General features: G+C 29.1%; 1 protein-coding gene across 2 annotated transcripts in view; it reads left to right on the top strand.

Moving 5' to 3' along the window:
- LOC103579737 (tyrosine-protein kinase Src64B) overlaps positions 1-22,908 on the top strand; it is a 35,213-nt gene that overhangs the window by 6,592 nt on the left and 5,713 nt on the right. Inside the window, exons 2-5 of one of the 2 annotated variants that reach the window (XM_014443744.2) lie at positions 17,931-18,341; positions 20,588-20,719; positions 21,569-21,779; positions 21,872-22,125. In XM_014443744.2, the coding sequence (XP_014299230.1) occupies positions 18,299-18,341; positions 20,588-20,719; positions 21,569-21,779; positions 21,872-22,125 (640 nt within the window). In that variant the 5' untranslated portion in view covers positions 17,931-18,298. Of the gene's footprint in view, positions 1-17,930; positions 18,342-20,587; positions 20,780-21,568; positions 21,780-21,871; positions 22,126-22,908 lie in introns of both variants that reach the window. The other variant, XM_008561241.3, reaches the window with a different exon arrangement.

Below are 22,908 nucleotides of genomic sequence, written 5' to 3'. Positions count from 1 at the left end.
CGTCTGGACCTTGGAACTTGCTATTGAATGATGACATGTCGGTGTAAATTCAAAAAAAAAAAAAATAAAAATAAAAACAAACAATATAGTGACCAATGGATGGTTATCATATGGACCTAGGGAGAGTTGTTTCATTTTTTTGGGGTTTTCTATATATTTATTGACAAGTATATGCATTAGTTTCGCTGCATGTATATATATAAGAAAAAAAAATATGTGTGTATTGATCGCAGTTCTGGCCTTTGCTGTGGGTAATCAGGAACGTACGCATCTGGTTGCCACGTGCTGGCCTCATCTTTTTCTATACATGCGTTTTTAGTATTATATATATATTTTTTATTAGTGTGCAGTTGTAAACGTTTTTTTCTCATCTTTGTAATTCTATGTTATACTTTCAAAAGTGTACATAATTAAAAGTTACACTCAGATTGAAGGCTTAAAATGTATAATAAATAGTATTATCCTACATGTATACGTACAGTCGAACAAAGCTCTGTTTAATTTTTATAAAATGGGATTACGATGTTGAGTGTTCTAGTTCAAATGGAATGACGTTAAATAAACTTGTTATGTGAATTATCTTGAGGAAAGTTTAACTAGTGAGGAAGACAGCTGTGGTTATTTAAAAATAAATATTCTCCCTCTTTATATATATAAATTTTTATATATGTTCTATTAAATGCTAGGAAAAGATGACATTTCGCTCCTAAACGAGAGTAGAATTATAGCTTTAATGATATATATTTGTACTTTTTAAAGTTTTGTTTTATTTTAACTTGTTACGTGCTTAATATAGGGTAGAGTGGGCAAAACGGGCTACCAAAAAAATTTTATAAAAAAAAAAAAAAATTTTATTTTTTAAATATTTTTAAAAATTTCAAAATCACTTTGTAAATATAATTGAGCATTATTTTGAATATTTTTTGACAAACTTTTTCAAAAATCGGGTGTCAGTCGAAAAAATATTTATAACTTTCGTTTTATGATAAAAATTATTAAAAACATTTTTTTCTTCCTTTGCTTCCAATAATTGTGTAGAATGTTATTTTTCTTTATGTTAATTAGTGGAGACCGGGGCACGACGGCCCCCTTAAGCCGGTAATTATTATTTTTGGCTTTTAACCTATAGGCCAACTTAATTTGGTCCTGTCTTTAGCAAATCCATTAAGGTTTTACCAAAACTCAAAAAAAAAAAAATGTTTTTTTCTGGGGCACGAAGGCCCACCTAAAAAAAAAGCTTAAAAAACATCGTTGTTTTCTTTTCTATTGAAAAAAAATATTTTAAGCACAAATATACTATTTCTGTACCTTTATAATCTCATAGACTTCATATTTATTGAAAACAAATTTTATTTAGCTGATATAACCAGTTTTATTGAAATTATTATTTTTTTATTTTAAAAAGAGCTTTAATCAATAAATTTTTCAAATTCATATTAGTTTAGAAATATAAAAAATTTTTTTCTGCAGCAAATTTTTTTTTAGGTTGTCCGTTATGCCCCAGATATCGCAAGATCAGCCTAAAATATCTTTAAAACATCAGAGATAACTTGATTTGACCGAAAATGAAAAAAAAAATTTTTACCAACATTTTTTAGGAGGGCCGCTGTGTCCCAGGGGGCTTTAGCACCCCGGCCTCCCCTACTTACAAAAAAAAAATTTAATTCAATTAAATTTATTTAATACGCAGAAATTTTTGTTTTCACCTTTTTATGGGAGTACCCCATCTTGTCCCCAAAAATAAAATTTTTTTTTTTTAATGGCAACTGAAATTTTTTTCTATTTATTTTGGATATCATAAAAAAAAAATATTTAGCATATTTGGATCCTCAAAATCAGTATTTTCTTATGTACCCCATTTTGCCCCTCCCTCCCCTATTTGTATTTTTTAAAGTTTTGTTTTATTTTAACTTGCTACATGTTTAATAGCACACACATAATATTTAAATAAGTGAAGGAGATAATTTTAAAATAATTGGTCAAAGAAATCTTGAGCAATTTGTTCCGGTACTTGTTGAATTTAACATAACTGAGGCGTTTTGTTTGAAATTAATTTTTATTGGGCAATAAAGTACACAGACTTGTAAAATAATAATTATGATGTAAATATATGCATTTTTAAAATGTGAAAAAAAAAAGTTTTAAATGTACTTTTGTTTCAAAAGGTTTGTCCTTTGCCCATTTTCTTTATAAGTCTTTCTTATACCATTTTCACTCTGTTCTTTTATGCTTTAATACTTGTTTTTTATTTTTTTTATTCTTCTTTCATCTCTTTTTAAGTTATATCTTTCTTATTCTACCTCTTTCGTTTTATCCAGCGACTATCACACAGAAGAGTAAACTTTTCGGATGGTCAAAAAAACTTTTACCGCCTCAACGGACACTCTTGTGTAACTTTTATTTGTTAATGCCCAATACACTATCCTAAAAAATACGTGATCAAAATATATTATTTCATTTATTTACTTATCTATTGATTAAAAAAAAAAAAATCAATAAAATCCAGGAGTCCAAGAGTTATAAATAGAATGTCTAATTTTCATTAAAGTTAAATTATAAAATGAGCTGAATACTAAAATATATAAATAAAGAAAAAAAAGCAAACCGTGAAACATTCCAAAGAGGATCAAGAGTTTCAATATAAGGCATTAAAAGAGGAGTAAAATAAAAATATTAAGTATTTGACGACTTGAATTATTTTTCTCACCTGTGGGGATTTAAAATATTTTTATTATTTTTCTTCTCTCTCAAGTTGAGTGAGAGTCGGCTAACCGCGGTACGGTCTATTCAACATCTCGGGTACCTGAAGAGAGAGTTAGAGAGACTACTTGGTTGTGTTATTATATATACATATGAGTATATATGTAGATATATACTACTCAACTCGTGCTCTTTTCATCGATCGAAACTAGCACGTACTGAGTACAGAACAGAAGTAGTTGCCGTTGCCGCGCACAACAACCAGTCCGGAAATAAAGTTCACGTCGTTAATACCCCATTAGCGTGTCAAGTCCGCGGCTCCGCTATCATCATTGAGCTTTGTCAATCTCAATGACATTATCGCGACACAACAGTCACTATCATTTTTTCCCTTATCTCCATTTATATTCAATTGATCATTCTACAAATGATAAATAATACACGTATTTCTAATAACCATATTTATATTTATATTTATATTTACATCCATATATTTTTATTTTTATCAACACACATAATACACATATCAAAATTAATAAGATAAATAAATATTTTTTATATCATCAAGTACTAAAAGAGTGAGTTTAAAATTAAGTTATCTTAATGTGGAGTAGGCGAGACGAGTGGTTATAATTTTATGTATGTGTACAACTTAACTATATATGTGTAGATGTATGTGGAACATGTGAGTTTCAATAACTTGCTCACTTATAAAATCACTCATACAAGTAGAGACGTCATTCTGATGAGATGAGTGGAGCTTTTAAAAATTTTTTAAAGCTCTACCATCGTATTGACAAGTGGTATGGAGTGATGGATATATATATGTATATGTATATCTATACATGTATGTAGTGTGTTGAAGTTTGTAGTAAAAAGAATAATATAAGAAAATGATGAAGGAAGATAGAGAGTGTATAAAAGTATCATTCGCCCACTTCTGTGCCCTTCGACCTCTTCTGTTCGCTGGCCACTTGACGTCGATAAAACGGATATACTAGAGAAGAGAGGTTTCTTTGATACAATTCTTAATCAGGAGAATGTCACCAAAAGTGTGGACTATTTTTAATTCTCTGGTAACAAATATATATATATATAATATATATAATATATATATGTATATTACGGAACAATGAAACTGGGACAAGGTAATGGCTTTGTTATATACAGACAAACAATTGTCTCCGTCTGATTATTTTTATTTATTTTTGTTTGTTCTCCAGCGAAAAAAAAAAAATTACATCTTTTAATTAACGTTAGCTTCGATTGAAACCTAGGACAATGATGATAGAACTATTTTGCTCGAGTTCTATATATATTTTTTCTTGTCATTTTAAAAAAATAAAAGAAAAAATAAGTAGGACAGTAGATTAAGTCCTGTTGAGTATAAAAAACGGGAGCGAGTAAAAATCAGCGAAGAAAATTACTCTTGACTACAAGTACTCAGTACAACCTAATAACATTTTCAAGATATCGAGCTAGTCTTGACAGAGAACTTTGCAAAAAGTTTATTATGTATTTTTTTATATATATATGTAGATCTGTATAAATGGTTTGCGATGTTTAGCTCTAGGGCTATAATCATAACTCGTGGAAAAAAAGGTTACTGCCCTTTTACATCAGAACGCCCGCGAGTGCTCCATTTCTGATGGAAAATAAAAACTTGAACTCCTGTAACTTCTATAATAATAATTAAATTAATAATAAAGCGAGTAAGCCCCAGTAAAATAATTTCAAATAAATTTTCTTTTTCTATAAATATATAATTTGTAATATTAATTGAATATTTGAGCTTACTCACATAGAAAAAAAATTCTACATACGCTTCAACGGTTATTTAATCCCATAATTTCCTAGTTCTCATTTACTATTTATCAAAATACAATAAAAAGTATCACAAACTTTCCATTATTTACTTCTTGAGTATTAATTTTCACCTGATATACACAGCCCCTTTTCTCTTTTTAACCATTTACTGGGTTCACTTTAAATTCAGTGTCGTCAAAGCTTTACCGGTTCGCTGACCGGAACAACTATAGCAGCTTGTAAATTATTACGGCTGAATGAAACCCGCTAGTGGCGAGATGTACTATCTTTTTTTTATATCTATACGTACGTATGTCTATCTCACCTCTTCTACAACGTTTTTGCTGTTTAAACTGTATAAAAGGTTGGAAAAAAAAGAAAAAAAAAACATATCGTCCCCCGCGTGTGGCGCCGTCGTGTCTATTGCAAGAGGGAAAATAATACCCAGCACCCTAGAGGGTCTTGCTTATCGTCAGTGCCTTATCGATCACTTGTCGATCTCCCTTGGCTCCGGAAATACACATATACATATATATAATATGTACTCAGATTTTGTTTTTTATTATATTTCAATAAGTTAATAAAGTAATGAAGTATTTCAATTAAAATCAATACATGGAAAAAAAATATTAGTAAATAATACTCAGATTCTCATCAACAGCGTACCTAGACCGGATATTAGTAAATATTATGGAGTAGAACGTAAGAAATTAATAACAGATGCATTTTTTTGACGTCTCTTGTAGTTTTTTAAGGTTTAAGTAGTAGTTTTAAATATTCAAGCAGTATATTTCAACGGTTAACTGTTAATTATAGCAGTTTAAACATTAAAATTATAATTTTACTGATTGAAACGACATTAGTTATTGAACATAAAGTAAATAATTAGAAGTTGAACTACAATTATTGTAAATCATTTTTTTCTGTGTACAAATAGTTTAAATATTGGAATTCAAAAAGGCCTATCATAATTTTTGTCCAAGTTTTTCTCTTAAACAAAACCGCTAAACGCAAATTAAGAACGAGGCTCGATGTACGACTATAATCTACACAGAAAAAAATAATTTCATGGGGTACGAAAAATTTTGTATTATGAATTGAAGACAAAAAATTTTCTTAGCTCAAGAATTTTTTTCACGCCTAAAAAATTTTTTTCTTGTTCCAAAAAAATTTTTTCTCACCCCAAGAAAATTTTTGTTTTCACTTTATAATACAAAATTTTTTGGGCCATGTAAAAATTTTCTTAGAAGAAAAAATTTTTTATGTCAAGAAATTCTTTTTTTCTGTGTAGTAATCTGCATTTTCATTTTTCAGAATTTAAAAATTTTCATTTGTTTAAGAAAAAAACGTGGACAAATTTTCCATTCACTGCGCAAATGCAATAAGGTCAATACCCATCATCGACTTGAGTGTGATACACAGAAAAAAAAGGATTTTTTGGTGCAAAAAAAATTTTTCATCATGAAATGAAAACAAAAATTTTCTCAGGACTACAAAATTTTCGTTTTCAATCATAATGCGAAAAATTTCTTAAAGCAAGTAAAAATTTCTTGGGGAAAATAAAAATTTTTTTGCGCCTCTAAATCCTTTTTTTCTGTGTAGAGATAAAAGTACAAATCCCTCTCAACTTACAATATTTTGATTATTGTACTAAATTTGAAAGAAAAGTATACTTATTTTATTTTGTTAATTTAATAATTAATTGAAATTAAAAATTATAATTTACCTGGAGAAAACAAATTTCATAAATAAATTTTTTAAAAAATTTTGAAAGGATATTCAGCTATACTTTTCAATAGATGTCACCACCATATTAGGTTTCTCATAAGTACTCGTTCGATATCACTTTCAATCTACGACATTTTCAAGTGTCTTAGTCATGAACACGGAAAAAAGTAATATGAAATTTGTATCAGCAGATGTAGGAAGTGGACCGGTATCGTAGAGGAAATATTGTATTTGATATAAAAAGTTTATAATTAATTTTTTCCGTGTATTCATATGAAATATACGAACCATTGAACTGAATTCTAATATATTTATTTATGCAATTTAGGGAACGTTCGAAAGATAAATATAGGCTCTATTATTACAAAATTACAGGTCATGAAACTGGAAGTGAATCTTTTGCCATTTGTTTTTTTGTAAAATAAAGTTTTAAAGCCTACGATATTCCGGTGTAATCAACTCAAGTGTCAGAACAATAGACAGGATGACATTACTGTTTATTTTTATTTTTTTTAAATTTAAACTTTCGCCAACAGCACTAAAGATAACAATATATATAAAATATTTAAAAGTTTAAATAGCAAATTTCATTCAGTGAAATAACTTTCTTCTGCTTTAGTTTTCAACAATTACTAATAATAGTAAGTGCACTGAAAAAAATATTCGCTAGCTGCTAGCTGCTACAGATTTTTTCCTTGAAGAGAAAGGGAGGGTAAAATGGACCCCCCTAAAATTTTGGATGTCTCGAAATATTTGGGGGCAAAATGAGCCACCCAAAATTATTAATATGAAGTGTTTGGGGGGGGGGGCAAAATGGGACATTGAGCGAAAATAAGCTCCCTCAAAAAATTTTTGTAATGTGAGTTTTTCAGCTTGTTTTACTTTTTTTTTCCTTCTACTGAGTTTTTGGCGTTAATTTGCTGGGTCTTTCAAAATTTTAAATCCTAAAAAGTTGGGTAAAACGGATCCCCAATAAAACTCAATGAATATTTCTTGCTTGTTTTATTTTTTGAAACTTTATGTTATGTATTTGGTGTAAAAAAGAGTCGATAGTGAAGAGTTGGACCTTAAAATAACTTAATTCAAAGTTTTTAATCACTCGTTGTAACAACTAATAGTTTCGTTACTTGATTACTTATATTTTAATTATTTTCGTTTACATAGAATAAATTGTTTTTGAAAAAAATCATAGTTAGTAATGCTGTTTAACTCATGACCTAGTTTGCTCTTTATCATTATTCTTTAATCATTTCTGTCAAAGAAATTTTATGAACCCGTTTGGCTAACAAATATTCGTAGGTTTTCAAAGTCTAGGCAGCCCATTTACCCCCCTCCCCCCAAACTTCATGTTAAAAATTTTGGGGTGCCCAATTTGCCTTCCCGTCTCCTAAAAGGAAAAAAATCTGTAGCAGCTTGCGAAAAAATCGCTTCCAGCAAGCGATTTTTGATCGCTACCTGCTAAAGAAAATTATCGCTAGCAGCTAGCGATTATTTTTTTCAGTGTGTACATACAAATAATAGCTTTCAAAATATTAAGCAAATTTACAGGAACACAACTTCACAGAAAAAAGTATTTCTTAGCGCAAGAAATATTTTGCATTATAAATTGAAAACAAAAATTTTCTTAAGACCAGAAATTTTTTCTTGCTCCAAAAAATTTTTGTTTTCGATTCAAAATGCATAATATTTTTTAAGGCAAGTACACATTTTTCGTGCAAAAAAAAATTATTTTTTTCGGTGTACTATTGTCACATATTACTATTATTATTAACTTCCCGCTAAGAAAATTAAAAATTTTCAAAATGAATGGAAGTTATTGGTTTCCATTCAATTTTTGAAAATAACCGAGTTTTCAATAGATCTCGACGTTTTGAGGTCCTAGGAAGTTATTCCGACTATTTTCAAGATGATGTCCGAGTGTAACTTTTGAACGAATGAGCCGATTTGGCTTTTAAGTGGCTTATTCATTGCAACAATTTGTGACAAATTGAACATAACCGGTGCAGTCAATTCGGAGATATTCCAAAAATGAATTTTTTCAAAAATGTTTTTTTCGGATAACTTGTAATGTATTCAATGGATTGATTACAAAATCAAATCAGCTCTAAAATTTTATAAAACGTGTCAAATGCCACCTCAACCATCAAAATCGGTTCATTAGTTAAAAAAAATCGCTGTCGAAAGAATTTCGAAAAAGTGTTTTTTCCTAATAAAATCCAAATCGTTCAACAAATTGATGACAGTTTTTTTTAACGTTAGTAGGTAAAAAACTGCGTCGAATATCACCTTAAACGTCAAAATCAGCTCATTATTTCAAAAAAAATTGGTGGTATAGAATATTAAAAAAAAACGATTTACTTGATTATTTTTTTTTGTTATTGTTTATTACTTGAATTTTCACAATGGAAGGTGTAGCATTGGTATTGTAGTGTAGCTCTTCAAGCTCGGAAATAGCGGAAAGTTTTAGGGCTGGCCCGCAGGCTCAGGCTGTTTTCAAATTATTATTATTTTCATTCATGATAAAAAAAAATGTTATCCAGTTGAATAAGCTAGAGAATACATTATATTTACATATTATATTTTAATATTGTAATAAATCAATATAAATAAACAGCAATATGTTAAAATTTATAACAAGCAGCGGTAATAATAATATTATTATTATTATTATTATTATTATTATTATTATTAATAATAATGAAAATAAAAACTCGCTTCTCTGAAATTTATTGTTATTATACCTTTTTAATTGGATTCATTATGAATAATAAACAATATCATTAATAAAATTTAAACATAATTAAAATAAACTTTTATTTTTTCATAATAGCTGTATTGTAAGAAAAAATCGATAAAGCTTTCTACATTCTTCAAATTATATGTTATTTAATTATGCTGTATGTGTATATATTTATAAATTTATATATAGCGTAAATTAATATCGTACGGACGTGCAATTATCAGCATTATATCAAGTGTCAATTAAAAAAAAAAATATAACAATACTTAACTAATTATAAAACTTTCAGTGCCAGATTAAATTTAAAATCTGAACAATCGATTCCTATCTATATTCATACAGAAAAATCCAATTATTTTTAAACAAAAAAATGTAACATTATAAATATTAATTGCAAATTATTTTTTTATATAAACGCCCGTTAAACTAAAATGAAACTAAATCTTCATAAAAAGTAATCTTGATAAATTTGTCTTTAGTATAAACTTATCAGTACAAATTTATCGTAATCATCGTTCTCATAGTAAACGACGAAATAATTAACAACAATATTAGAAATACTTAAATTAAGTCTATGATCGTCTCAAAGGAAGACAGCTACAAGTTATGCATACTGATAGTTAATAACACGATATATATATGAAGGCAATCAACAACCGTCAGCTTCTACAACGATCAGAAGACGAGAATAAAAGACTACAGATAAAAAAAGAACACCACAACTGATCCCTTGAATTGTAATTACGTTTGAAGACTATGGCTAAGGAATTTATCTACAGGATCACCTTACTAGCCTTGACAGCAGCACACCATCCGGACTTTTAAAAAAAGTTTTAAAGTCTACCATACTCCGGTGTAATCAACTAAAGTGTCACGACAATAGACAGGATGACACTACCGTTTTTTTTTCTTTTCTTTAAATTAAAACTTGTGTCCACAAAATTAAGCATTTATAATGCAAATAACGTAGATGCTGTTCCTACTTAATCATCATAATAAAAAAAATCTAACAATACACTGTAAAAAATTCGGAGTGATTACACGGAGAAAAAAATGAAGTGATTTTTAATAAATTTGAAAAAAAAAAAAAATTACAATCCGAGAAGTAATCTTGATACGTTAAAAAAATCATAACTGGTACAAAACTCAAAGTAAAAATTACAACATATTATTTAGAATAATAATTTCTGTTGATTATAAAAATCACTACATTCAAAATAAAATTTACTAGCGACAAATAAAAATTATAATGAACCAATAATTTTTACGCTTGTACTTAGTAAATATTAGTTAACGCACTTTGTGAAAGATGTATTCTGGCGAGTAATTTTTACAATCTCAAATAGTAATTTTATCTCCCGGAGTAGCAATTTGTCTCACCGACATTCTACAATGTACAGTAACCTACGTAGAATTACATTGGAGATGTAATATTTATCAACTACGAAAAAAAAATTGCGATTAATGTACTAACTTTTAATAATTCTGAAAACAATTTCTACTTTTTGTAACATTGAACTATTTTTATATAAACAAGTAAATATTTATTTTTTTCAAGAGAAAATTTAATGAAGCTATATCGTAATTATTACGATAAGTGAAAATTACTATCTAGATAGTAATAATTCAAATAAAAAACTAAGTTTCTACAAATCATCGTAATTTTTTTTATGGATTGTAATTTTTTATTTGAGATAGTAAATTTTTCATTGTGATTGTAATTATTATTTATTTTTGACCTGCATTTTTCTCCGTGTACGGATTTTTTCAAAATTCAAATTCAATTCTTCACTCTAAGTTCCGAAGTTCTAGAAAAAAATCACTCCGCATATAGAATAAATCGGGAGTTTTTTTTCCAGCGACGTAATCTAGAATTTATTTAAATCCGCATTCACTTCGATTCGGAGTTTTAATATTAAAATAAACTCTCTTTCGGAGTGAATTTCACCTCAAACCGGAGTTTCGATATTAAAATAAACTCACCTTCGGAGTAAATTTTACTCCAAGGGGATCAAATAAATTAACAGTCATCCGTTCCGCATTAACTCTGGATTTAATCCAGGTTCACTCCGCTATTTTTTTACAGTGCAACAAAAAAAATTGAAAAATTTATTATAACCACGGGTTATTAGTAAAAATATAAAAAATGAGTATAAGAAAAAAAATAAAGTGATTTAAATAATATTCCAGCAAGTCTTATCTTTATTTTCTTTTAGTCACACCTCGTCTCTCATTGCAGGTCGACAGAGCGTGACGGAAGATTGGCTCGTGCTGTTAGTTGGAGGGTTAAGTGTCGCTTTGAGCGTAATTCAAACCCATTGGCATACAGTCTTAACGATGTCTATTCTTCTACGGGATAACCGCTAAGAGTTAAATTTTTATTCTTATCAAGTTTTTAAGTATAAGTGTGAGTAGTACAGTGAGGATGCGACGTACTGTAATAATTTCAGTAAAAGAGACTCAAGAGATATAATAGTTATGGATAAGAAAGAATAAAGAAGAAAATGAGGCATATATAAGAAATGAGAAAGTACCTGGAAGATACAACAAAAGTCGTGACCAACGATTACGTAATTTTAAAACATTAATATAACGTCCCGGGTCAAAAATAAAACTTGATTTAGACTTGGTTTACCAAGTCGAAATTGAGGGTCGATTTTTAAAAGACAAACTTGACTTTTTTTTTACGGAGATATGAAATACATTGAGTTTTCGCCTTGGTTTAGACTTAGCTGGGGTTACTTAGACGCGATTTAAGACGAAAAAGTCTAAATCAAGTCGAAATTGACCTGGTTTAGACATTTAACTTAAATTTTAAGGGGGTTCACTAGTGTGACCGCCTAAAAAAAAGATTATTCTTGGCAATTTTTTTAAAGAAAACTACTGCATGGAATGTTCTAATGTTTTAAGGATAAATTTATGGATATATAACGGATACAAGATAAAATTTTTGAACTAAAAAATTTTAAATTCTGGGAGTTATTCACAATCTCTCAACACTCCAAAAAAAGTCCCCGTACTGCAGTCATAGCGATCTTCACGAAAAAAAAACAAAAAAGTTTATTAAACTAGAAGGTATTTCCCGTACCATGACCCTCGAGCTAAGAAAAAATTTGAAATTTAACAAAATGGCGGAGCTTTTAAAAGAAATTTCAAATTTTCCGCGAAAATTGATGATTTTTGGCCTGAAAAATTCCATTTTTGACTCGATCGAAAAACTGGAGGTTCATACTACGTAGAAACACATATAAAAGAAACTGCAATAAGAATCAAATCGATCGGATGATTTGTCAAGTTATAACTACAGCAATTTTGAAAAATGTATTTTCAAGAATCGATAAGTGGCTCTTCTGCAGATGGCTGTAACTCAAAAAAACTATTCGAGATATGCACTTGAAATTGTAATATGTCATTTTTGAAGGTGTGGACTATCGAAATATGCAAAAAAAATTAATTTTTTTTAAATTTCACACTAGTGGCACCCCTTTAGGCGAAAGAGTCAAAATCGTCGAAATTGACTTGGTTTAGACTTATTTGAATTAAATTATAAGACGAAAAAGTCAAAACTAAAGTAAACGTGAAGAACAAATTTGATATTAATAAATACTGCTTGCTCTTGACTTGATTGAGCGAATCTAAAGTATCGTGAATAAATAATTGTTTTTCTAGTTGATTCAGCAAGTCAAAAGTAAGGTCGATGACTGTCTTGCTCGAAGTGAAGGCGAATAAGTTCAAACTAAGATGAACAAAGTTCTGAAAGAAGACAAAAATTTTAATAAAGTCGAGAAAGTCGAGATCTTACCGGAAAATCGTTGGCAAAATGATAACTGTAAAAGAAAATAAGGTGAAGCGAGTTTGAATCAAGTTTTATCTTTGACCCGGGGTTTATTTTTTATTGTTAGAGTGCTTGTATTGGTCTATCAGCAGTCATGTCTATTTATATATTAAACTATAATAAATTAAAGTACTTAATCACACCAGTGTAACTGCAGTAACCTGTATGATGTGTTGGTTAGTTCTTGAGTGATAAGTTCCGAAATATAATATGTATTGATATATTTATAAACCAAAATTGATAGATAAAATTGATCGGTAGACGATTAATAATTCAACAATTCAATTATTTGTCGAAGGAACACATCAACCAAGGTATCTCATCTAACCAAATATTCCCTTGTGTATATATATATTTATTATATGTATAAGATGGGACGACATCAGGAACCTCTTTTGACATTATGCGCCCTTCGTCGTCTCAACATCCCTTACCCACGGCCGTAAAAATCGATACTGAGGGTGAAGTATTCGATGAATTTTATACGACAAGAAGCTAACAGCCATTTTACCCATCAGTATTAAATTCGTCAGTTTCAATTACCACCTTGACTATTAAGATCGTCAAGCCTTTTTAGCAGTACCTCCATCTTCCATCATCATCCAACCAGCACTACCACCAACAGCATCTCGTCGACCTTATTTTACCCTGTGCTGCTGACGAATCGAATTAATAACTCATTTGACCTGGAAAAAAAATTTAAGAACCCGTTACTAATAATTTTATTATTTATATAAAAACTTAACTTATAGGTACATTTATCATATTTATATACGTAAATAAGGACCGTTAAATTTCATTTAATACTTTATGTAATGTATATGCCCTAATGGCATGATGATCTGTGGAATAGTAATAATACGAAGGGATATGACCCTTGAGAAAGGTAGATATTTTATGTCAGCTGTTTAACAGCCGATACCATAAGTTACAAATATACATCCTATAATAATATAAGTATAATATAATATAATACAAAACCTAAATCATCCGTCTTTACATCTTGCCGACCCACAGACCCATTGAGTCATCTCTTGCTCACAGTGCAGAGGAAGAGTGAGAGTACATGACTCAGTTTTCTCGAGTTCTCTAAATAAAATACAAGCTTACTCTCAATTCTATATAAATACTGAAAAAAGATGTTATTATTCATACAATTGAGTATATCAAGATTGCCTTCATGTCACTTTGACTTTTATGCTTTTAAAGTTTAGACTTTAACGAGTATCAACACTGCATCATCATTGCCATCGTTAAGATCTTGATTTATAAGAAAAACATAATAATGGTAATAATAATAGCTGTAATAAGTTCAAATGGAAGATTCACACTACATGATAAAGTAAATTCAATGACGAGGCTCATTAACTAAGCCTCACTTGTCTCCAACACTACAAATCGTATAAATATATGTTGGCTTTAAAAGCAACGACTCTATTTTGGAATAGACATGCAAGCAGAGTCAAGCAACCTCCCTTAGGTCATATCATGCCAGGAGGGAAGTCTATCTTTACAACCCAACGGCCTCGAAGCGTCGAGATGATGCAGTTACTTGGAGCCAAAGCACATTCTGGATGTTAAATTCCGTCAACGAGAAAGAGATATTCATATAACTCTAGCATCATACAGTTGCTATACCATCTCAAAGCTGCTGTACAATATACATACATACATATATACAGCAGCATTAAACTGGTATGCGCTAGAAAGCAATACAAGAGATCCCTCAACCTGAATCAGAGATACAGCCCCTTGTGTCAAGAAAATTGGGGCTCGGTTGCTATCAACCAAGATGAAGATCCCACCCCTCTTTTCTTGATCCTCCTTGGCTACACAGCCCTACTACCTCTTCATTTCACCCAACGCTTCCTACATCTCTGTTCCTCTATAGTCCACACTCTGGTTACTATGCTGCCAAGCATAACATTGTCAAGGGGAGTTTGAGGAAATGTAATTTGCAACTCGCCTCTGATATAACTGTTTTCAAGCTCTCCCTCGCTTATGTATATATTAATGAAAATATCAAAGATCTTATCAGCAGATACGCTTAATAGCTAGTGCATGATAGTTCACCAGCTTACAGACTTAGTTCCTAGACCCTTTTAACGCTTTGCTACACATAATTTAATTATATATATATTTTGAATGCATAGACTTAGACTCAAACTAACACCAAGACAGTAAAAATAATAATACTTTCAATTCTACAATAAAAATTTAATTGCATAAAGATTAAGTCATATTTAGGGTACACGGAAGAAAAAATAGGTGCTGCAACAGGACGCAGCCTTGTGGGGGCAACAAGACAAAATTTGGTTGCAGCAATTTTTCTTGTGGAATCAATAAAATAAGGAACAAGTTTCATGTACCAATTTTTTTTTATCAGTATAATAAAATTTAAAAATTTAAAAAAAAATTCAAATTTTGAAAGAAAATTCAAAATCTAAAAGAAAATTCGAATTCGAAAAAAATTCAAATTTTAAAATTGGAATTTATTTCCTAACTGAATTTTTTTTCCAATTTTGAAATTTCACTATACACGGAGAGAAAATCCTACTGAAATTTACGATGTTAACATCGTAATCGTGGACTAGACTTTCATTGGCGTCAATTTTTAAATGCCATTTCAAAATTTACTTGGAATTTTTTAATTGGAATTCTTTTTCCAAACTGGAAGTTTTTTCAAAATTTAAATTTTCATTCAGAATTTGAATTTTCTTTCAAAATTTGAATCTTTTTCCAAACTGAATTTTTTTTTGAATGTTGAAATTTAATTATATTAACAAAAAAAAATTGGTATATGAAACTTGTTCCTTATCCTATTGTTTTCACAGAATTTTGTCCCGTTTCTCCCACAGGATTTGTCCTGTTGCTGTAGCATGAAAATCCTGTTGCTTCAACCGGATTTTGTCTCGTTCCTCCCACAAGTCTGTGTCCTGTAGCCACCATCTATTTTTTTTCCGTGTAGAAGTACCATTTGTCGCCACTGCTCCATTTTTGGACATTCAATACGTTATTGTAATTAACGAAAAGGTATTAAATATAATTTCCACTCTAATAGTGTAATAAAAGTATCCTCGAACACATTTTAAAAATTGATTAATTTATTGCGTCTTTTCCAAATTATTTAATTAAAATTTTTCAAGTGTCCAAAACTGGCACTAAGCGACCGAAAACGCTCTGCCCTATTTATTATTTGTTAAAAATTTTAAATCCTATTAAATCCATCAACTCATCATTTGTAGTTCAATGATTTTCTCATCATATATACTTTTTTTTCCCACGTCATTTTGCTCCTAAATCAACACACTCGTGCACCCCTTGATTCAAGCATACCCAGGCAATCGAAACATTTTATTTCCCCTATAGACATTCACAACCAAACTACACTATTTTCATTTTCCTACTCACTGTTCACTGTGCCATTGGTATATTGAGTATTCTGTACAGTATGTAGCTCTGTACTGTATACCGTAACATACAATAACGCACGCTCTCCGCGTATCTTGTATTATTATATATGTATATATATATATACTCATATCTATATGTGGTAGTTGTAGTCAAGCCATTATTAGTATCGATCGGTTTAAAATACATGGGCATGTCCATCTCTCTTAACGTGTTGTGACCAGAGAATAAAAAAATATCAATATTCTTATTTTATATTAATATCATAAGTATATAATGTTTATTTAGATGTAAATAAATAAATAATTTATTTTTATAGATATGTAGAGATAAAATACTCTGGCAATCACGTTAATAAAAACTTTTCTCTTTCTGATACTGGTGTATAACAAATGCGTATTTTAGAGCGAGGGTGAATGAAATAAATACAAAAACTTTCTTGGCTACACTAGATGCAGAATCGGCTCGTAAACTTGCCTGGAGAGTCAATGGCTTTGCCAGAGTATAGACGCCGTATAACAAATTCGCCTGAAAAAGTCAGCACCCTCAGAACGTTGTTTTTTTTTTACTCTTTATTTATTTTTTCTTTTCTATTTTCCTACTATTTGTTCCTTCCTCCCTGATATACACTAAAGATTTCATTCACTTTCCACGAGCTATGGGTTGAAGAATGGAATGAATAAAAAGTAAATCTTTTGCTTGAGACATGTTAGTTTATCAAGAGGATAATAATAGATATAATTCTGTATATAAAATATTTTAACCTTCAATTTGCTATTTTAGTTGTAGTGGAAAATTATTGATATCAGTAATTTGCATGCTGGATTAATCAAACCTTTTTTAAAACAAGTTTTAAAAAAATCTTAAACACCAGAAGATTAACATTTTAAAAATAAATTTTTTTTTCTGAGAAGAAATTATAGGATTTTTTTCTTCATCTGCTTCCGGTGTTGTTGTAAAACAGGAAGACGTAAAAAGACTCGGCGTTTACGATGAAGATATATACGGGTTGAAAATAATGAAGAGCCATTGGATGGACAACTACATAACATACATTCTCACACACACTATATATACATGTATATATATTGACTATCCTATGTCATATCTGATGTCCTCGAAGCGTAAATGATGATAATAAAAAAAAGCGATAAAAATAAAGGATTTACATGGAAGAACGCACGTGCCTGCAGTGAGGATGTCGGTTTTTCTTTGTGAGAAACAAATATTTGTTGCTGGACCATCGATCCAATTCAGTTCCCGACTAAAAACATGACTGGAGACTCTCTTCTTTCTCTATTTATAAGTTAAAAGGGGATAGAATAAAAAAATAAATTATCATATTTTTATTTTTTAATAAATAGATTTTTTTAAATCTCACGAGACATGACTAGTTTCCCTAGTTTAATATACAAGGGGATTGAATGAAATGAAAGAACGTCAGTATAAAATAAACTGGAATAATAATAACAATAACAATAAATGAGCTGAAAAAACTAAAGTTAAACGCGAGTTATGGCTTTTTTTTCCTCTTCATTCACTATAATGTCTATTATCTCGTATTTTATTTATGTATAGCAATAAATTAAATCTTTAAAATAATATTTTTAACATGTTGTATAATTTTAAAATGATTATTTATTGTTCATGCTTTAATGAGTTAATGTTTGTTAGTTAATTTAATTAAAAATTTTATTTTTTTTTTTACAGAAGAATACGAGGACAGTTTCGAAGCAATGGAAGAGATAATAAGGCAGCAGTGATACTATAAGAACGTGGATAACGATTTTTTTTCATCAGTAGTTTGTGGAAAAAAAAAACTTATCAACCGCGATGGAGTCTCGTCCACATCACGGTGATAATTCTCAACTGGACAGATAGAACGTGGAAATTGAAATCGATCCAACGGGAAACGTTAAAGGATAAAGGGAGTTGTAGTTAAGGTTGAAGAAAGGTAGTAGTGGTGGTGCTGGTGATCGAGGTGGAGATTGGAGAAGAAAAATAATAATAAGAGCAAGGTGAGACTGAGAGAAGAAATAAGTGAACGAGACGAAAGAAGTTAAGATAAGAACGGAAAGATGGGCAAGTGTTGCAGCAAGAGGCAAGAGCCTCAGCCAATTGGTTAGTGATTTAATCTTACTTTGTTTTCTTCTTTGCTTTTATTTTCTTTGTAACAACTAGTATTTCAATTTCAATTACATTTGTAATCTAATATAGATTTTATGTACAATTTCAATTACAACAAATTCAACTTTATTTTGAGAAATAAATTTTGGTATATTTTTTATTGTGATTATTATTATTTAAGAATAATGAAGGCATATCGAATCTAATTCAAGAAAAATTATTTGTTGGTAATATTTCGCTGGTGCATCAGCATCATCAGACCAAATCTACGATATTTAGTATTTTATACACGCAGAGAAATTTTTAGTAAAAATTACCCAAAAAGTTTGATACTGTGAGGACATGTGGTAAATATTTAAATTTCTCCCATGCACATTGTAAAATGTACTACTCGATAGCATGCAAATGAAGTGCAATTTCTACTAACAACATAGTCAAAATGGTTAAGAATTCCGATTGGGATTCAATTGAGTTTAATCAGTTTCAATCGGAAAATAATATTTTTATTTCATTATTATTTTCCAATTGGAACAGATTCATTCTGATAAAAATTTTGAATGGGACTTAATCGGTTCCAATCGAAAAATAATAAAGAAATATAAATATTATTTTCCGTTTGGAATCGATTCATTCCGATTAAAAATTTTGAATAGGATTCAATAGGTTTCAATCGGAAAATAATATATTTTTCGGAAATATCAGATTCACTCCAATAGGATTCAATCGAAAATTTCCGATCAAATCCTATTGAAGTGAATCAGATTTCACAACTAGAGTAGTTACCATAGCTAGATGTTTTTACAGTACAAAACTTTATAGGTAATTTTTTCTCAAAAATAATCTGCGTGTATTTTACAATTTTTACTTAGTTTTACAAATCAATATTTTTTGTGTATACATGGTAGCCACAGATTTTTAAGATTTAAATTCTTTGACTTTTCCAGGTAATCCAGTCAAATAATTAAAAAATTCTCTAACTGTACACGGAGAGTATTTTATGGTAGTCGTTCCTCGTACGTTTAGGAAATATGATCCCATATCACATGTGAAAGAATTTTGGTAATGAGTACCATACTCATAGGAATAGTTCCCATAAGCAAATAGGAACCAATCCTATAACCATATTGCAACGGTCCCCAAGTACATATGGGAATAAACCCTATATATTATGGTAACTATTCCCATAATATATTGTAATTGTTACCATAAATTTCTCTCCGTGTAGTAATGTAAAATCTTTGGAAATATTTATTTAATTTAAAATAAAATTGTATGAATCAGTTTAATCAATAATCAATCATTGTCGTTAAATGAAACTTTATTTCACTATTTGTTAATGTTCATTGTTTTTTTTTATATTTATTGAATGAACAGTTTTTTATTTTTTATTTTAAATCCATGTTTTTATATAATTTACTCTATAATAAAATATAAATAAATTTTTCACTTTTACTAGAATAAATTTCAGAAATAAGGACATTTTATAGAATATTAATAAAGTATTAATGAAGTACGCCAATAATAAATATAGTGAAACTTATTAGTTCTATACTTATGTATACATTTAATGTTTTGACTTTTTTATCTTGTCAGTATTCATGTTAATAGCTTGAAGATCCTAACGATTGGTTTTTACTAAGACTTTTTTTTCTAACAACCTTTTTGATTCTAACTGCTTCGTTTTTTCATTATTGGGATCTAAGTAAAAATTGCAAAAAAAAAAAAAATACTAAATAAATTAAAAGACTCAATATCCGATCACTCATATATTTGTATAAATATATTTACTAAATTTTCCTAAATATATCTATACAAATAGATGGAGTGATCGGGTACTAAGTCTTTTACCTTATTGTAGGTTTGGTCTGTTACCAATAATGAGTATGAATGTAGCAGACATGAGACATTTTATGAATTTTAAATAAATAAAATAAGCGAATAACAATAATGAAATTTATAAAAATGCGTGTACCGACTTTTCATTGATCTAAATACGCATTTTTTAATTTTGACTCTACTAAAATTTTATTTATTTATTCTAAAATAAAAAATATTCCCACTTGTCAATTACATTCATACTCATTACCAATAAATAATTTTTATCGAATTAGATCAGATATGCCTTAATTATTCTCAAATTATGAGTACCGATAAAAAAAAATATAAATGTCTTAACTAACATATATATTTTGAAACTATAAACAAATAAAAAATTATTATTATTGGCTTTATTTTTTTAGTGTATAAGAAAACTGAAGCTGCATTAACTTCAAAACATAGTAATGGAGGTTCTTTGGATAGATACACAGCAGATCCTAATCAAAGAGGAGTTCAAGCTCGCGCTGATATTATCCGGCCTAGGCAGACACCTTGTAAGACACAGATTCCACATCAACCTCGTAAAACAAGTTCGCCTGTCGTTTTACCTGCATGTGTGTATTTTATGTTTATGTTTTTTTTTTTTTTTATTTTATTATTTATTTTTATTTAATTACTAATTCATTTATGTCTTATTTGGTAAGAACGACAAACTTATTAACTAATTTATAAATGTATTTACATTTAATATTTTTTAACAGCCGATTTTTAACGCTATTATTATAATTTCATTTATTAGTGTCATGTTAGTAATTAGTTCTTTTTTAGATTATCATCAGCTGAGTACGGTAACGAGTATTTTCATTTTTAATAAGTAAAGTGTTTTTTTTTTTTTGTAGATTTATAAAATATTTAATCATGACTCTTTTAATATTTTTCGAGTAGTTTATCCTTGAAATTTAATTTATCAGTAATTAATTTTTTATTAACAAGGGTTCATAATTTAAAAAAAAAAATAAAATGATAAAGTAAAAATAGATGTAATATAAAAAAAAATATTACGTTTTAATACTACGCAAATAGAGGAAATTCTAGTTCCCTTTGACCTTAATAGAGATAAGTCTGATATAATTAAAATTCTAATATAAGAAAATCGATGATTTAAATTAAATTTATTGCTATGAATTTTAATTTTATTTAAAACATAAAAACAGTTTTTTTTTTTTTTTTTACTACAAAAACATTAAATAAAGTCACGTTAAATATTTTTTTGAGAAAAAATAATAAAATTCTACAAGTGAAAATGTTTGTTTCTTGTTACACAACTTTTTGAACTTAATTGCCAGAAGTAGAGCAAAAAATTTTAATTTTTTTTTCTTTTTTTTTCGTTTGTTTTCGAGTAGCTCATTCACAGAGAACGAATAAAATAGTGGTAGCACTTTATAACTACACTGCAAGAGAGAGTACAGACGTGAGTTTTGTAAAAGGCGATCAGATGGAAGTTCTAGACGACTCTGAACCCGACTGGTGGCGAGTATTACATTTGAGAACCCTTCAGGAGGGACTTATACCTTGGAACTTTGTAGCAGTTGAACGTTCAGTCGAGAGTGAAGAGTAAGTTCATAGCTTTTTTCATCCACTCTCATTTTTATATCGATTTTAAAACTTTTTTTTTTTAAGTATACTAAGTATTGTTGATATTGCAGCTGGTTTTTTGAGAATGTGTCGAGAAAAGAGGCTGGTAAATTACTCTTGGTGGATGAAAATCCAAGGGGAACCTTTTTAGTAAGACCAAGTGAACATAATCCACGCGGATACAGTCTCAGTGTTAAAGACTGGGAAGAAGGACGGGGTCATCATGTCAAACATTATAAGATTAAACCTTTGGACAATGGTGGCTTCTTTATTGCCACTAATCAAACCTTCCCCACACTACCGGCTCTTGTAATGGCCTACAGCAGTAAGTATTTCATTTAAATATTTTTTATTTGTAATTAATAATAATTTTTTTCATTTATTTAATACTGATGATTAGATTTTTTTATATTCTCTGCTTTGCAATTAAAATTTAACTTTATAAAAAATAAATGATGAATTTTTTTTTGTGGGACATGTTAGTTACACAGGTAATCCTATTCGATCACAAATTATGTTGGTAATCCTCATCGGGTCACACATGTTCTTTTACCCTTATTTTCAAGTATTTGTCACTAACTTAATTGATTAAATAAGATTTATAAAACATTTGTATTCTATCTCATTGCCTATGTAGAATAAAGCATCTCGTGTAAGTAAACGAAAAAAAAAACGAGAACAAGTCTAACATTATCAACAAAAAGATTACGGAATCAGCATAAAATCAATTACTTAGAATGAAAATAACATGTATCAGGCGCAAACATTTTTCAAACTACTTGAAAAATCGTGAAAAATTAATAATTTATCATCCAGCAATAAAATTAATTTGAAGTCACTAGTTTGGAAAATTTTTCATACACTATTTTTTATCGCAGTAACTGAAAAAAAGCTGATTCAGATTTTAATTTAATTTATTGACTAGATTTTAAGATAAATCTTTTAATTTCTGTATCAATTACATTTTTTACGTTTGGATTTTAAATCTACCGCTCGTTAACATTGTCCGGTTTTGAAAATTAGTTTCAGGAAATTAAGTATCGTTTTTATTAAATCCTACAGAGACGTGATAGTACTCAACAAATATATAATAATAATTTATATTTTT

Source organism: Microplitis demolitor, chromosome 4 (assembly GCF_026212275.2).
Source record: "Microplitis demolitor isolate Queensland-Clemson2020A chromosome 4, iyMicDemo2.1a, whole genome shotgun sequence".
Classification (NCBI taxonomy): domain Eukaryota; kingdom Metazoa; phylum Arthropoda; class Insecta; order Hymenoptera; family Braconidae; genus Microplitis; species Microplitis demolitor.
Note: the sequence above shows the minus strand (reverse complement) of the source record. Positions and strands in the feature narration are given on the sequence as shown.